The 18,237-nt window shown below is 43.8% G+C and overlaps 3 protein-coding genes and 2 long non-coding RNA genes across 5 annotated transcripts in view; 2 read left to right on the top strand and 3 right to left on the bottom strand.

Annotated features, from left to right (window-relative positions):
* Positions 1-18,074, bottom strand: part of si:dkey-88n24.3 — a 285,177-nt gene extending 267,103 nt beyond the window's left edge. Inside the window, 1 exon segment of the long non-coding RNA NR_186752.1 lies at positions 18,034-18,074. This is a non-coding gene — a long non-coding RNA (si:dkey-88n24.3).
* Positions 1-18,237, top strand: part of LOC147842925 (uncharacterized) — a 959,952-nt gene that overhangs the window by 249,598 nt on the left and 692,117 nt on the right. The gene's annotated exons all lie outside the window — the stretch shown is intronic.
* si:ch211-225k7.4 overlaps positions 1-18,237 on the bottom strand; it is a 494,418-nt gene that overhangs the window by 444,318 nt on the left and 31,863 nt on the right.
* The window catches only part of si:ch211-63p21.8, a 120,733-nt gene that overhangs the window by 97,042 nt on the left and 5,454 nt on the right, over positions 1-18,237 (top strand). The window lies entirely within an intron of this gene.
* On the bottom strand, positions 1,044-18,090 carry si:ch211-63p21.4. Its single transcript, XM_087260433.1, has 5 exons — positions 18,034-18,090; positions 17,847-17,885; positions 17,401-17,754; positions 15,061-15,411; positions 1,044-4,573 (listed from the first exon to the last, which is right to left on the bottom strand). Exons 2-5 carry the CDS (start codon positions 17,881-17,883, stop codon positions 4,212-4,214), a joined length of 1,104 nt encoding a protein of 367 aa, XP_087116559.1. The 5' UTR covers positions 17,884-17,885; positions 18,034-18,090; the 3' UTR covers positions 1,044-4,211.

The raw sequence follows: 18,237 nt of genomic DNA, 5'->3' as shown, positions 1-18,237 counted from the left end.
TTGTTGAACCATTTTTTGATGACATAATTTGAGAAAATGACCTAAACTGGACCTAATCAAACCCTGAGAACAGAATTCTTCATCAAACTCTTAAACACCAGCAGGAGGCGCTGCAGTAAAAACCATCATCCCAGCAGAGACACTCATTCCAGGAAGCTGAAATTTCCATACTAAACCTGAGCCAAACAAATCAACAATTAAATCACTTTATTATTTGCACTACATTTAAATTTCTGATTACTGTGATGCTGGAGAGACATTCAATAAACCAGATTTCATTCAGCTCAGACACAAATCATGTTTTACTGAAAATCTGCTGCTCACAGAATCACATTCAGCAAAACATACAGAGACCAAACACCAACAGATCTAGAAAACTGAAAACACACACATCACATCTAAAGAATCTTACACCTTAAACCGAAGAACCTTAAACCTTTTTCTTAAACATTGGTGTTAAAAAAGGACATTATATTATGACAGATAAATACAGAAATAAAACATTTAGTTATTTTGAGCACAAACAGCAGATTCACTCAAAACCTTTAAAAGAATAAATCAAACATATAAAAGTAAGTAGTAGAAGGATATTTTGATTTTGATTAGACCTACAAATTATTTTAGGTTGAGTAAATCATGGGCTCATTTCAATATTTTTGAGCGAATCATCTCTTTAAACATTTGTAAAATAATAATAATAATAATAATAGCATGTCATAAAACGAAAAAAAAAAAACTTTCACTCACATTTAATCAGCTGATTTTCCACCCACAAAAGCAAAGTTGCTTAAACTTACTAAAAAAATGAAACACTTAGAAGTAAACGAGAAAAAAAAATTCAGTATGAAATAGCCGCATTTCCATTATTGCGCCTAAAGCGAGCGAGCCAGGGCCAGTCGCGTTTCCAGTGTCTCTTCCAGTGCCTGATCAGGCCAAAGCGGGGCTTCCTCGGGGCCAGCAGCTGGTCAAATACCTCGGGCCAAAGAGGGCCAGTTGGGGCTTCGGGGCGAAGTGAAAGGAGAGGGGGAGTTTGCCGAATCTGGTTAAGATGGTGTGCCATCGTTACACTAGTTTTCCGATTGCACACGAGTACATGCGGCAAACACATCAATAAATAAGAGAAAACAAACCATCTAGCTGGTCAGTTTAAGATGGGTTATTCCATTATAGCTTATAAGCTGGGGTCTTTTGCGTTTGATCGCCCTTATGTTTCCCTTTTAAATGTCAGGCTGTTGCATAAAATAATAAAGTTTTTCTTGTAAGTGACATTTCTTTGCTGCGTCTTCCTTGATGTTTTAATAATGGCTCATACACACCGGGACGCTTTTCATTTGCGTTTATCGTCAGCGTTTTACGAGACGTTTTTCCGTATTCAAACCCAATTGATTTTTACTGGCGTCAAGCAGAAGAGGATGCAAAATCACTCCTTGATGTTAGATGGCGCTACAAAACGCGCTTGTAACAGAAGAAGAGGAGGAGAGAAAGTTCACACGCTTGTTGTTAAAGTTACTGGTGACTCGAATAAGCATAGATGGTTCAAGCAGCAGCTCCAGCTCTGGCAATGATGAAATGACTATTGTTCACAGTGCAATAAGCAGCTCCCCATTCATATCGCCTCTGGGCATCTTCTTCAATGTGCACTTGCATTGACAGTTTTGCGCTTGTTTGCACTTGTTTACTCCGTGCACGTGAACAAAAGTGCCGATCTGATTGACGGAGAAGGTTTTGATGCGGCGCGTCAAAACAAAAAAGCGAGCATTAGGCGTTTTTTTTTTTAAATGACGCTTTTACTCCTGCCAGTTTGCGCGTTGGGGTGCATGATCACATTGGCGCCCTTTATTTAGTCACGAGACGTTAAAATTGGAAGGAAAATGTAAGCAAAAAAAGTCTCGGTGTGCACGGGCCTTAACGGATAATTATCTTTACCCAATATCAAAGACACAGTAGCCAGTAAAGGTTGTCAAGAATTTTTGTCAAGTTTTAAAATTCGTGCTTGACACGTGAGCGTTAGATGCCTGTTTGTGTGTGAGAGACCAGACAAAAGAGCGTTCGCTTCACAGTTTGATTCCGCGAGCGGCTTTTTTCTTTTTTAATTTACTTAGGAGATAATACACAATATGAACACAACAGAAAGACATAAAACTTTACAAATGATGTATCCACTTTTGTAGGCTCAAAACAATAATTTCATATCTCCATAAAATAGCCTGAGCTATATTGAAATCATTTAAAGAATTACAAATATCAGATATAATAAAATCACATTAAATGAGTAAACCAATATAAAACAAACAAGAGCAAAAAATAATGTAGGTACTTTATATACAATACATAAATGTAACTGTTTTAAAGCCATATTAAACTTTCATCGGCCTATCTGAAAAAAGATTTGAGATATTTTCTAAAAACAATAAACACGAGAGGAGTTGTGAAATATTATTTATAAAGTATTTGGATACGATGATATTAATCAAAGCATTTTGGGGTGAGTGAAAGCCGAAACTAGGCGACCTTTTTTTCTGTCATTCAGTCCAGCGCAGCGCATGTTTACAAACGGATCGGAGAAAACTGCAAATACAAAATGTGTTCTGTGTCCTTAAACAAGTGTTTTTGTTTTTATATGACGTGGTAAAATTTAAAAATGAAATTTTAAATGTGGAGCTTTATTAGTGAATAGCTGCTGAAAGCAACAAAATATTGGCTATATTGTATTACTTGCTCTTATTTGTTGAAACACTTAACACTTTCCTTTACGTAAGATCCCTGAAAAATATGCAACATCCTTAAATAAAGGAGAATTACCTAAGTGTCATATAGCCTAGAGTAAAATTAAAATGTTACAGGTTTTTCCAAAGCATTTGCTCTGAATTTTTGACGACGTCTGTTAAAACAAGTATGTTATAAAAATACATTTCATACAGAGTTATTACCAGAGAATTTGTGTGGTGTTATATTATGGATGGGTGCGCTCACTGCGCCGGGTCCCTCCGTTAGTGGCGAGACCACTCGATGCACGATGCCAACAGTCGGTCGGCGAGTAAATTATTAAAACGAATAAAAACACACTGGCCTGTGCGTATAGACATATCATGTACTGCTGTACAGTAACGTGTCATTTGTTTGTTTGGGTTGTCTTCATTTTATTGATTTCGTGATGATATGGTGTGTAGAGGTCTGCATTCCCGCGGCTGTCCCACGGGCGCCACGGGACCCGACCAGATTTCTGCGGCGCGGGTATAAATTTCCGAATAAATCACGGGAGCGCTCGGTAACGGGTTTAATTTGGGACGGGAGCGGGAACCCCCCGAATGAGCACGCGTATGTATGTGTGTAAATGAAATAGCGCGATGCTGTGTTTAGCTTGTTTGTTGCAGTGTGTGTGTGTGTGTGTGTGTGTGTGTGTGTGTGTGTTTGTGTGTGTGTGTGTGTGTGTGTGTGTGTGTGTGTGTGTGTGTGTGTGTGTGTGTGTGTGTGTGTGTGTGTGTGTGTGTGTGTGTGTGTGTATGTATGCGCATGTATGCGCACGCGCGAATGAGAGATATGTGTGTGTGTGTGTGTGTGTGTGTGTGTGTGTGTGTGTGTGTGTGTGTGTGTGTGTGTGCGGGAATGAGAGATAGAGCTTTGCCTGTGTTTGTGCTTGGTGCTTATGAGTGTGTTTTAGAGTGCGCGCGCGAATGAGAGAAAGCTTTGTCTGTGTGTGTGTGCTTGGTGCTGTGCGTGTGTGTGTTTATACAGACAGCTTGTTATAGGCTGTCTGGACTGTATAACTGGGTGATTTTCGGTTTTGTTCTCCCCCCGCTCTTTAGCGGGATCTGGCGCGGCGGATAGAAAACGGGGCGGGTCGGGCAGCGGGACATCAAGTGCGTAATATAAGCGGGAGCGGTCGGGTTCCGGCTAAAACCTGGCGGGTGCGGGCGGGTGCGGGCGGGAGCGGGATTCAAAATTTAGTCCCGCGCAGATCTCTAATGGTGTGCTTTATCTGCCTGATTCCCGCTGAAGTGTGGGAAAAATTCGGGGGACATTCTTGGGGAGGGGTTTGCGTGACGCGCTGCGAGCTACTAGCCTGACAGTGGAAACGCGACATGATTTCGGCCTCACTGCTCAACCTGCCGGGCGATTGGCCCGGTCCAATAAAAGCCCTGGCTCACACTGGCCTGACAATGGAAATGCGGCTATTGTGAGTAAACACCAACAATCTCACATCTTTTCTCTCAGTAGTTAGTGCAGATGAAGTTGAGTCTGTGAGATTCAGGAAGGCTGATCCAGGTCTGATCTCCTCCAGACTGAACTGCTCCTTTTCTGTTCTCCAGTTTGCAGTTTTCCGGTGTGCTGCCGTTCCCTGGAGCCCAGTTCTGATAGCACACCATGTCTCCAGTCAGCCAGAGCCACATGTTCATGCTGCAGTAGTTGTGTAAACCCAACCACACCGCCTCAGTAGACGCCAGTTTAACCACGTTCATCACACGACGCTGCATCTCCACTGACTGAACCGAGACCAGATCCACATGATTCTGTCTGCAGTATCTCAGAGCTTCAGACCATGATAGCTTCTGCTGGATCACAATCAGTTTATCTGGACACAAAACAAAGCAGAAACTAGAGAGAGACTGATCAACAACAACATGCGGAGGAATTTTTCATGTAGAGTCAACTTTAAGAGATCTGGGGTCCATTTTTCGCATGTGGATTATTCAATTAGCTGGATTTTGACGATTCGACCCGATTCAGGATTGTTTCGTTCTTCAAAACTCATCTAAAAGTTGTTGTCTTAGCAATAGATCTTTTAGCTCAAACCTGCTCGAGAGCAGCAGCTCTTTTCATATAAACAGGATTAAATTGGGTCATTTCAAGCAAAGGTAATACTGAAAGCATGTACAGAAGGCTGATATTTTCTTACAGGTCTAGTTATAGGCTTAGGAAAATATTAAAAGAGTTTTAAATAGTTCGATAAATAAAACTTATGCAATCTGCACAAGTTTAATAAAAGTACAAGACTGTCACGGATGGCAAGTGGTTCTCCTGAAGAGGTTCAAAGAGAACGTTTATTAATATGGACTTTTACCAGCTTTAGTATATTTGTGTATGATAATAGACATGCACAATATTCATCAGTTTTTTTGTTTTGTTTTGAGGAGTAATAGTTTATGCAGTCATAAACATGTTTTGACAGTAACATGACGGTGTTTTGATGCTTTACAAAAGTTGCAGACGCCTTTACCAACATCAAAATGCTTTTTTTATTCAAGATTAATTTGAACATCTCGTTATTCCTTACATCAATTAAGAAACTTCAATAGGCCTAAAGAAAATCCACTCTAAATATATTGCTAAATACTCTTGACACATAACAGTGTACAGCCTGCGGCCAGGCCCGGCCCTAACCAATTTGGCGCCCTAGGCAATATTTCAGGTGGCGCCCGTCACATCGCAGTAAACTCCACTGCTAGTGTATAGTCATAAGAAACTAAATCGCTTTTTGATCGACTACTACAAGCTGGGAAAACGTCAGATAAATATGCCAATGCAATTAACATTATTGCTCAATAGATGTAATATTCACACATTTGCTTGAGGAAGGAATGATGAGGGTAGTTACATTAATATTGCTATTTTCCATAACATCTATGCCCTTTCATAACATTAGCTGACAAGCAGAGCAGTGGTTGTAATGTTGAGGGAAAAAAAGAAAAAGACAGCTGTGAAACATAACGCTCAGGTTACAGAAGTAACCCTTCGTTCCCCAAGGAGGGGAACGGAAATGCTATAGGTGGATTTGATAGATTCGGTTCAGAAGCCGCTTGTCTGAAAGAGTATTGAACGGGCCAATGAATTGGCAGCGTAAGCTTGCGCAGGTGTGCTTCATTGCCAATTATGCCAGAATATAAGCACACGTGGAGCGAGCAAACGCCACCCTTTTAAGCTTAAGAGACTTGCTAACAGCTAAGGGACAGTCATTATGGCGATGGAATATAGCATTTCCGTTCCCCGAGGGGTTACATCTGTAACCTGAGCGTTCCCCTTCGGGTGGGGACCTCCAATGCTATAGGTGGATTTGATTGTAGAAATCCACGAATGGGAGAACTATGGAAAACGCCATAATGACTGCACCTTACCAACACCTCCAATGAGAGGATAGTCAAGCAAGCGTGATGCACCCACGGTCCTCCAACGTGTCCCTGGCCCTAACTTATCCCACTTCAAAGGAAGTTTTATGGATTAGGTATATTTTTTGGGAGTCGCTAGCGTCTAGATAATTCTAGGAAATACGACAGTACGTTGGGAAGCGTGCAATCCCGATAGAGAGGACGCTGCGGAGGCCATCCGCACCCAATGGGGAAGACAAAATGGCAATTACATATGTACTAGCCCTAAGAAGGAGGATTGCGCATAAGAAGGTGGTTAGCGGATAGGGAAGGCATGGGTCCACCTAAGAGGGGGGACTTAACCGTGGCGGAAAGGCAAATGGGATCATCTAGTGGGGATCACACATAGCAGGCACCTATACCCAAAACGCGGGCTGACCAGCGGGCAGACTTACAACGTAGTGGGCCAGCAAGTGACTCCTCCGCTGAGTCAGTGCCGGTGGCCACGGAGGAATCTGCAGGGTTCCCCTTGGCGGGGAACTTACTGACAGACAAGGAGGTACACATCTCTCCGTGTTAGGGAAAAATGGCACCGCAAGCTTGTTACAACACCCTGCTGAGTTGTTTCCTCAATCACCAAGGCTTACCTAATACCCTTGAGGAAACCGGCTCCACTCACAGATTGTAAAACCTAGCAAATGTGTTGGGTGTCGCCCAGCCCGCAGCTCTACAGATGTCTGTTAGAGAGGCGCCGCGTGCACACGCTCAAGAGGATGCAACGCTCCGAGTGTGCACGCACTCCCGGGGGACACGGCTCGCCTCTGCTATGGCCTCCACAAACCAGTGGGATAATCTTTGTTTGGATACGGCACTTCCCTGCTGCTGACCGCCATAACAGACAAAGAGCTGCTCAGATGATCTAAAGTATTGAGTACGGTTCACATAGATGTGGAGAGCGCAAACTGGACAAAGTAAAGAAAGGGCTGGGTCTGCCTCCTCCGGGGGCAGAGCTTGCAGGGTTACTACCTGGTCTCTAAAGGGAGTGGTAGGAACCTTGGGCACATAACCCGGGCGGGGTCTCAGGATAACGTGAGAATAATCCGGCCCGAATTCCAGGCACGAGTCACTGACCAAAAATGCCTCCAGGTCCCCGACCCTCTTAATGGAGGCCAACACGACCAGCAGAGCTGTCTTCAGGGACAGAAATCTTAAGGATGCTGATTCGAGTGGCTGAAAGGGATCTGTGCGCAGGCTTGTGAGGACGAGGGCGAGATCCCAAGAGGGCATGAGAGGGGGGCGAGTTGGATTAATTCTCCATGATGATCAGCGGAGATGGCGGCCACGTAAACCTTGAGAGGGGAGGGCGACAGCCTGCTCTCAAACTTCTCTTGAAGGAAAGAGAGCACAACACTGATCTGGCAGGTTCGGGGGTCTTCTCTGCGAGAGACACACCATTCAGTGAATAGACTCCGCTTTAGAGCGTAGGCGCGCCTCGTGGAGGGGCCTCTAGCCTGAGTGATGGTATCAACCACCGCAGATGGTAGGTTACCTAAGTCTTCCTCGCGTCTAGGGACCACACGTGGAGGTTCCAGAGATTGGGGCGAGGGTGCAAGATGGTGCCCTGTCCCTGAGAGTGTAGGTCCTCTCTCAAAGGGATCCGCCAGGGAAGGGCCATCGCGAGGAGGGAGAGCTCTGATTTCCAGGTCCGGTTGGGCCAGAGGGGCGCAACTAGCAAAATCTGCTCCTCGTCCTCCCTGACCTTGCACAGTAACTGTGCGATCAGGCTCACTGGGGGAAACGCATACTTGCGTATGCCCAGAGGCCAGCTGTGGGCCAGTGCATCCGTGCCGAGAGAGCCCTCGGTCAAGGAAAAGAACAACTGGCAATGAGCGTTCTCAGGGGAAGTAAACAGATCGATCAGGGCCTCTTTGAAACGCGCCCATATCAGCTGGACAGACTCGGGGTGGAGCCTCCATTCTCCAGAGTGAATCTGCTGTCGTGAGAGCACATCGGCTGCACGGTTGAGCATACCTGGGATGTGAATGGCGCGCAGCGATTTCAGCCGCGAATGACTCCAGAGGAGCAGACGGCGGGCGAGCTGAGACATGCGGTGAGAGGGCATACCTCCCATACGGTTTATATACGCTGCCGCCGCTGTACTGTCTGTCCTGACCAGCACGTGTTGCTGCTTCAACACTGGAAAAAAGCAGTGGAGAGCGAGAAACACTGCCAACAGCTCTAGGTGATTGATATGCCAATGCAGCTGGGCACCTTTCCATAGGCCCGCAGCTGCATGCCCGCGACACACGGCTCCCCAGCTCGTGTTGGAATCATCTGTTGAGACAACAACATGACTGGACGCCTGTCCCAAAGGCACACCGGCCTGCAGGAATGAGGGGTCGTTCCAAGGGCTGAGGGTGCGGCCACACAGCGCAGTGACAGAGACTCGGTGTGCGCCCGCATGCCATGCGCGTCTTGGAACTCGATCGTGAAGCCAGTGCTGAAGTGGTCTCATATGGAGCAATCCATCGGCGTGACGGCTGCAGCGGATGCCATATGCCCCAGAAGCCTTTGAAAGTATTTCAGTGGGACCACTATTTTGCTGTCGAGCTCCCTCAGACAGTTCAGCAACAGGCGAGCGCGCTCTTTGGAGAGGCGCGCTACCATGGTGACCGAGTCCAGCTCCATCCCGAGAAAAGAGATCCTCTGCACAGGGGCGAGTTTGCTCTTTTCTCGGTTGACCTGCAACCCCAACAGGCGGAGGTGCCAGAGCACCTTGTCTCTGTGCATAGTCAATTGCTGCCGTGAGTAGGCTAAAATCAGCCAGTCATCAAGATAATTAAGTATGCAGATGCCCGCGAGCCGAAGGGGCGCTAAGGCACCCTCCGCGAGTTTGGTGAAGACCCGCGGAGACAGAGAGAGCTCGAAGGGGAGGACCTTGTATTGCCCCCCTCGACCTTTGAACGCAAACCGCAGAAACTGGCGGTGGCGCAGAAGAATGGAGACATGAAACTAGCGTCCTTCAGGTCTATGGCTGCAAACCAATCCTGAGGGCGGACGCATCAGAGGATGCGCTTCTGCGTAAGCATTCTGTACGCAAGCTTGTGTAGACAGCAGTTAAAAACGCGCAGATCTAGGATTAGCTGTGACCCACCGCTCTTTTTGGGTACGATGAAGTACGGGCTGTAGAACCCGCTCTCCATCTCGGCTGGAGGGACCGGCTCAATTGCACCCTTCACCAGGAGGGCAGCAATCTCCTCTCGCAAGACAGGGGCGGACAGGGCGTTGACCCTGGTGAAATAAACACCCATGAACTTGGGGGGCCGTTTCGCGAACTGAATCGCATAGCTGAGTCTGATTGTGCATATGAGCCACCGCGAGGGGGTGGCCCGCGTTAACCAGGCAGGCAGACCCTTCATTAATGGAGTCATCGCTACAACCGCTGACGTACCAGTGGTGGGGCAGCGCGGAGCGGGTGTGCTGATCCGGGAAGCGCGAGGGTCTCGCGGAAGAGCTGGAAGAAAGCAATTCGCTCTGGCTCCGCACTCTGACAGGTGGCATTCCTGGACCACTAGTGTGGACATCGTCTTCCCCAGCATACACGCGGCGGAATTAGTAGTCCGGAGAGCATAGTCGGTCGCGGTGCGCAGCTCGTGTAACAAGCCTGGATTAGACCCACCCTCTTGCAGCTCGGCCAGCGCCTGCGCTTGGTAGCGCTGGTAGGTGGCCATCGCATACAAGGCGGAAGCAGCCTGGCCCACAGCCTTGTAAGCTCTAGCTCCGAGGGAGGCAGATAACCTACAGGCTTTGGACGGAAGACGGGGCGGACCCCGCCAAGTAGAGGCGCCACACGGGCAAAGATTGACCGCGATGGCGCGCTCCACCAGCAGGATCGCCTCCTACCCCCTGGCAGCTCCACCGTCAAGGGTGGTGAGGGCGGAGGGACACGCAGCACGGGCAGGGAAAGGTGCCCTCCAAGACTGCGTGAGCCTACTGTGCACCTCCGGGAAGAAGGGGACGAGAGGCTTCGAAGGCTTCGCCTTCTGGTCCTCTACGTAACACCCATCTAGTCGGTCCAGCCGCGGAGCTGGGGGATGAACCATCTCCAACCCCATGGCCAAAGCAGCCCGGGAAAGCACGGCTAACATGTCCGCTTCAGGATCCGTTTTGACGGCGCTTGCTTGCCCGGAGGGGGCGAGCGGGTCTGGATCATCATCGGACAGTGAAAGCCCACCCTCCGATACCGCGGAGGATATCTGGTCTCCGGTGTCAGCGAGCGTGAGAACTACCATCTGGTTAGACGGATCACTCCCAGTGCCCGAAGCTTGGATGGAGCGCTTGGAGGAGCGGGAGGTCCGCGAGCCCTTAGGCGGCGGATTATCTCCCGCTGAGACCCTCAGATCGGCCCGAGCGCCCGCTGCGGAGCAGGAGGCAACTTGGGTGGTTCGCTCTCCTACGAAAGCTAGCCGCGATCTCAACTGCGCAACGGTCATGGCATCACAGTGACGACATGAACCGCCCGCGAGCACCACATTAACATGCTGGACCCCCAAACATGTAATGCAGTGATCATGTCCATCATCCGGAGCCAGGAAACCCCCGCAACCAGAAACGCACAGTTGGAGCGCCATCCTGAAAAGGACGTGCTGCACGACTGTGTTGCTCTTTTAGGAAAGTTGCAACTATACACACCGCTTTGGAGGACCGGACCCAAAGAAAAGCCAGGCAAGGGAGAATCCCAGCTCGACCGTCTGCCGCCGCGTAGACTCGCTCTGGACCGGGAGACACTCGTTCGCTCTGAAGTCGCTGTAGCAGCAAGAGGAACTCTCATCAACTCGATCAGAAAGTCTCTGAAGCGAAAAGGGTGGCGTTTGCTCGCTCCACGTGTGCTTATATGCTCAGTTAATTGGCAATGAAGCACACCTGCGCAAGCTTATGCTGCCAGTTCATTGGCTTTCATTGGCCCGTTCAATACTCTTTCAGACAAGCAGCTTCTGAACCGAATCCTCCCATACGTGGATTTTCTACAATCAAATCCACCTATAGCATTGGAGTTCCCCACCCGAAAGGGAACCAGCTGTGTCTTTTTGTAGGAAACACACTTTAGATCTTTTTAGGGTAAGAGGTTTTTGAGTTGTTGCCGTCTACCACTGAACGTGTCGGGAATATCGAAAACAAAACCAACTGAACCGCGCTCATTTCTGCACCCCCCTGGATGTACAGCTCCTTTAGCATTTGCCTATACTGCCTATGCCACGGGCCGTCCTTGCCTGCAGCCCACAACAAAGGTGGAAAGTTATTGGGTATCATATTTAACAAACCGATTACTATAAATTTTAATGCATCAAATGATGTCATTACGCTGCAGTGCTGTCAGCCAATCGTTGCAATACTGATCATGATTTCGAGGAAGGATAGATCTGCCCTTCACAACACTCACATTGGTCTCAGATCAGTTCATGCAGAAATTTTAATCTGATTTGCGAACTTGTTTGAAGAACCAAATTAGCCAGAGATCAGTTATCAAGATTAAAAGATCCAGAATCTGCCAAATCATCTTAGACTATTGGTTCTTAAACTTTTTTAACCAAAGACCACCTCAGACAAAAATTGTCTCTCCAAGTACCACCATAATGAAATTACAGTAGCATACAGGCCTAATTAAGCAGCTAAAGCTCTGCACAAATCAAAAACAAGGCAGATTAGTTCCTATTGTTAAGAATATGTATTATTGTCAGACACTTTAACCGTTATAGTTTGAACATTAACTGCATTTGCAGCCAAAAAACAAAAAAACTAAAACTTCACAGTTCACATTAAAATGTGCTTTTAAATGTTAATTAAAAATGGTACTGTTATTAAAAATCAAAAAGAAAACTGCTGTACCTGTAAAGTATTATTGTTGTATAGTAGCCTATTCATCAAAACCTGGAAATGTTGCTTGGACCTGATAAATACAGGCTATGTCATACATACATATATATATATATATATATATATATATATATATATATATATATATATATATATATATATATATATATACAGTGGCGTAGCGCAAAATGTGGGGCCCCCCTGCAGGGATCACTGACGGGGCCCCGTGAGGGGGTGGGGTATGGGGGGGGTCGAGCGATCACAAACTAAGGGGTCGGGGAGAGTCGGTGGAGCGAGGAAGCGATCATAAATTGAGGAGCAGGAAAAGGGAGCGGGGTGGAGTGACAACGTGGGGAAGCCTTTACAAACTGAGAAGCAATCACAAACTAAGGAGCGGAAAAGGGGGTGGGGTGGAGCGACGACGCAGGGTGGCGTTCACAAACAAGCAGCGAGAGCTTTAAAGTAGCTGGAAGTCATTCATTTTCAATGAGAACCATCTTCTCTAGTGTGGGTGTCGGGGAGAGTTGAAATCAAGTCAACTTTATGATAATGAGCTATGACGCGGTTCGGCCGCAAACAATCAGAATGAAGTAGTCCACCGTTTGAGAGGAGTTCAGAGAACACAGACTTGTGAACTTTGGTTTTTCCCAGGGGTTTAATTATTGCGGTTGCTGGATTTTCAATTATGAAAAATTGCAATGAAACGGGGCCCCCTAATAACACGGGGCCCCCCCGTCCGCTACACCACTATGTATATATATATATATATATATATATATATATATATATATATATATATATATATATATATATATTAGCGCTGTCAAAATTAACGCGTTAACGCATGCGATTATTTTAAAATAATTAACGCGTAAAAAAAAATTGACGCAATTAACGCAGTTCCGTTTTTTTTTACTTCCTGTTGTGGTGGACGTGTGTTTAACATGCAATAAATGTGGATTAGACCAAGGAAGCACTTTTTGAAGGCAAGTTCCAGTATAAAACAATTAGTTGCATCACAGGTTATCTAGAGTTTCATTTTATTTCAGGTGTTTCATTTTTAACTTTCGACTTCTGTTGTAAGTTGATACCGCATGGCGAACAGAAAGAAAATCCTCCGCTTTTCGTGACTCGGTGTTCCTTTTAAGGTAAGGTTCCTTTTAAGGCTACACGGTAGAATTTTAATAAGAGTATTAGCTTAATCATATTAAAATCGGAGTATTGGTGTCTTATGTAAATGTACTCAGAACGTCTGGTGAAGTCGCGAGCTGTCAAAGACAGGGCATTACTCTGCCTTTCAGCATGAGCCCTCCAAGTTTAGCGTGTTTCCTCATTAAACGCAATGAAAGCGTATGCTTCGCGTTGTTATGTCAGAATCCTTGTGAAATACGGTAATACTTTAGGACGCTAAGTTTAAGCAAATTTGATGAACGTGATCATGCGTGTTGAATCTGAGGGGAGTCGCTCCAGTATGGAAGGTCGTTGGGGCCAAAACGTCTGCAGCGCGTTGTGTGTGTCTGTCTGTGTGTGTGTCTGTGTCAGGCCTGTTGAGGGGTGTCAGGGGTGGAGTGAGCGACGTATCCGAGTAGGGGCGAGAGGGGTGTGCAATGTATTTAACGACCGGTTTGCAAGGAAATTATCATTCATTTGCGGGCATTTGGGAGTCTCTGTGTACTTGCGGGATACTCCTAGTCTTAGCCACTGGATGAATGTAAATGAAGATTAAGCAAAATTGTTTCTACTCTATAATTAATGTTCTCAACTCACAGCAATAAAACTTTACAATGAGTGCAACAGTTTGTATTCTATAGTTTATATTTGTAATTTTTCATTTTCCATATCTGCAATTCCTGTATTTTGGCATTTTTTGCAGTCCACTTAGAATCCAACATGGAAATCAATGTTTTCTTTATTGGCATTGATAGTTTTAAAATTTAAATGTCATTAACATGCCTGTGTTTTAATTTCTGTAATGGCTGTCAAGCAGGATCTTGATGGTGTATTGTGGGTTTGTTGTTTACATAAAGAAATCTGTGTTAAAAGTTAAACAAAAATTTTATTAAACAATTATATTTTGAATTTAAATATTTTTTTCTTGCGTTTACACTAATTTTACATTTAAATAGCCAAAATTACAAGTTTCAGTATTTTAATTGTGATTAATCGCGAATAATTTATATATATATATATATATATATATATATATATATATATATATATATATATATATATATAATTTGTATACATTTTGAAACATAAGCTGTACATTAGTGTACATGTAACATATTTGTTTATCTAAACTTTTACGTGTATTTTAAGTAGATGATTTGGAATTACTGATTTAAATTAGAAATTAGATCTGCTGCATGTCATTTGCAGCAGGCGGCCTTTGTGTGTCAGATAAGTGAGTTATTAAATGCACATATGGAGAGATGGACCAACTTTAACGTGCGGTATTTCCATGATTGAGTGCGAATAAGATCACTTTTTAAGTAAACTGTGAAGTTCGCATTAGCCGCACACCAACAACTTCAAGCAGATTCGGGTACAGTTCGCGGTTACTCCCTGTGTTCAATGGAGAATAACTTTAATTATATTCCACCTCAAAGCTTTAAGCATGGCAAAGTTGCTTGAGTCTATGTTCTGTGTCTTGCCCTATTTGAATCACAACCAAATTAATTAGCTTAAATCTGAGGTGACCTATGAAACCGAAAGCCATGCTGCTTTACAAAACAAATAACTGTATATATCAAAAACACACATTTAATCACATTTGTAATCTAATTTGGATCATGTCTGAAGACGCCGCACACATATTTCTTTGGCTCTGCAGCAAGCGAGCTGATATTTAACATCTGATGATGTGATGTACTTGAGTAAATATTCAAAGCACACTAGCATATTGGTATACTCCAGGGAACAGCCAAAGCTGTCTGATCACAGGAGTGTCTGTGTTATCGTACGCATCAAAGGAAGCCTGGGAACCACTAGTGGTACACATACCACAGTTTGAAAACGATTGTCTTAGATCATTTAAGCGAGGTACGAAGAACAGACCCCTGGAGCTGATGATGGATTGAATGTGTTTGGATGATCTGCTCACCTTCATGACACACAAAAGGAAACTGCCATCTAACACTACACAAGAAGTCAAGCCATTGTCCCTGAGGGTACTGTGCAACTGCTGCACAGCGTTTATCATCTGGAGCTTGAGGTGCACCAGTTATCCAGTATCTGAATGAGGAGTTGCTCTGATCTGACCACTGCCAAATGTCTCTGAACAGACCGATCCAGACTGCAGATCCAAATGTCTGACTGTCATTAATGAACTTCTCCAGCTGTTGATTCTCATTCTGGTTCCTCACACTGACCAGATCAATGTGATTCTGTCTGCAGTAACTCTGAGCATCTGTCCACTTCATCGTCTGATTGATAAACACCAGTCCTCCGCTGACTTTAATGGATGAAAGGATGAACAGAAGCATCATCAGAAACACCTTTGTTACCAATAGAGTGAGCTGTTATATTTATAAATATTACTGAGATCTGCCACAACAGAATATCTGCCTTGAATATTTCGTCACCTTAGAATTATAAGGTACTCTCTGCGTTCTGAATGATTTTGAGATATTGCGCTTGAAAGTTTTTGCATTTCATATAGCAAACAGTATGTGTGTAACAGTTTTCTTTCATACATTAACATGACAGAGACCCTAAGGGTTCTCTAAATGTAAATTATCAAAGTTCTCTTACATTTGCAAATTGGAGTAAATAAACCATGGTAAATGCAGATAGAACCTTCTCATTCTGAAAAATCATTTTCCACTTAGAGTTATAAGGTTCTATCTGGCAGATCATTCATTGAAGCATTACTTATCAAGAAATACAATAAAAAAATATACAAGTTTATGTTGTAACAATATGTTGATGCTTGAGAAAGTTCGATTTTTGGCTTCCATAACTTTTATTTCATGTTTTAGGTTGAATATTTTTTCTTGTTCAAATTAAGCACACAAGGCTGTGCTAAATATTTTTTTTTTCCAGTGCAGATGTTAATTTTATCTACTTAATATGTTAATATTTATGACAGTTTATGCTTTTATAAGAATTATTGGATTATATTTATTGAATTATATGCCCTATGAATTAAATGAAATGTTTGCCCTTATGGCCTTATATTAAATTTAAAGACTTTAAAAGAAACAGACGATGACCTAATGAGTTTAATAAACACTGTAAGTGTTTCGCTGACTAAATGTAAACAAATAAATATATTTCACATTTAATGTATACACTTTTTAATATTCATCTCTTTTTCAACAATATAAAATGTAACATTTCATCTCAATGTCGGCGACGCAGTGCCACAGTGGGTAGCACGATCACCTCACAGGAAGAAAAACGCTGGTTCGAGCCTCAGCTGGTTCAGCTGGCATTTCTGTGTGGAGTTTGCATGTTCTCTCCGTTTTGCTGTGGGTTTCCTCCGGGTGCTCTGATTTCCTCCACAAGTCCAAAGACATGTGGTATAGGTGAATTGGGTAAGCTAAAATTGGCCATAGTGTATGTGTGTGATTAAGTGTGTATGGGCGTTTTCCAGTGATGGGTTGCATCTGGAAGGTTGGTGGTTCATTCCACTGTGGTGACCCCAGATTAATAAAGAGACTAAGCCGAAAATAAAATGAATGAATCTCAATGTCGAGAAATGCTTCTAAATCATCATCTTTTCATTCATCAGGGGTCGCCACAGAGGAATGAATCGCCAACTTATCCAGCATGTTTTATGCAGTGGATGCCCTTCCATCTGCAACCCATCACTGGGAAACACCCATACACAGAGTAAAGCACATACTTCACATGCAAACTCCACACAGAAATCCCAGCTGAACCAGCCGAGGCTCAAACCAGCGACCTTCTCGCTGTGAGACAACATTGCTACCCACTGCACCACCACAGTGGGTTGATTATTTATTATATCAAAATGTTCACAATACATTTACATGTTTATAATTGTCACATAGTCAGTAATACATTATTTTATTACTGCATGTGATGAAATATGCTACTGCATGTGTAGAATCTACTGAACATGTTAATACACATGCAGTATATGTCAACGTGTGATTCTACTCTTTAATCAACTAACATATAATACTATATACTTTCATGACATATTTGATGATTTAAGAAATGCAGCTTGTTAATCAAAAGCATGCAGTATGAACATATTTATTATTTATTTATTATTATTACTATTATTTTTTATCAGAAAAACAATATATAGACTTAAACATAGACTTATAATTCACTCTTCAGTTCAACAGTAACATCAAAACTTAGACATATCAGAAAACACTTTTTCCTTTAGTTTTCATAAATTAAAATGTATTGGATAATATATCATTTTCTAGCATAATCACATTATTTCATTGAGGTTTGTACTCACTGTTGTAGCAGATGAAATTCCAGGTGGCACTACATGCCCCAACAAACCACTTTCCATTTGTCATAACAGCACAATCATCACCGCTGTATGGTTGCCCAGATGCCCAGTTCAGAAACAGCACAGGATCACCGGAAGACCAATGCCAATTATAATCATTTGTACCATGAAGACCAATCCAGAAAACTCCATAATTCACTTTCACACTCTTCATCAGCTGGATCAAGTCGTTCATGTTGTCAACAGTGGCCAGATCTGTGTAATTCTCTCTGCAGTATCTCTGAGCTTCAGTCCAGTCCTTCCCTTCATTTATAAAGTGATACTGACGCTGAACACATTCAGATATGGAGCAGAGAGCTGTGAAAGAGACACTTTGCTTTAATGCTTTTCAGAACAGAGTCAAACCTAATGAAACTATAAACCATAAATAAAACTACAAACACACTCACCAATGAGGAGAAGAGGGAGATATAGAGTCTGAGCCATTTCTGAGGAAGAAAAAAATGATATTCCTTTAGGAGTAAAACATTTGAGTAAAAGAGAAGCATTAATGCAGAATACACAATCAATAAGCTCATTAACAGATGTCTGAAAACAGTGTGTTTGTGTGTATAATGTAGATGTGTGTGCTCTTACCTCAGAGCTGGTGTGTTTCTGTCCTCAGTCTGATGTTACTGTCTGCAGCTTCAGACTGTGTGATCTATATCTGCTCTCATCCGTCTTTCAGAACGTCACATTATTTGTTTATTTCTCTAAACAAAGGCCCTTTTCATTTTTCTTCCTCTTTGACATGTTTCTGTACTCCTGCAGTGTGTTCATTTGAATGTGGTCGAGGGTAAA

This window comes from Danio rerio, chromosome 7 (genome assembly GCF_052040795.2).
Source record: "Danio rerio strain M-AB ecotype USA chromosome 7, GRCz13ab, whole genome shotgun sequence".
NCBI classification, from domain to species: Eukaryota; Metazoa; Chordata; class Actinopteri; order Cypriniformes; family Danionidae; genus Danio; species Danio rerio.
The sequence above is the reverse complement of the archived record's forward strand: the minus strand, read 5'-3'. Positions and strand labels throughout refer to the sequence as shown.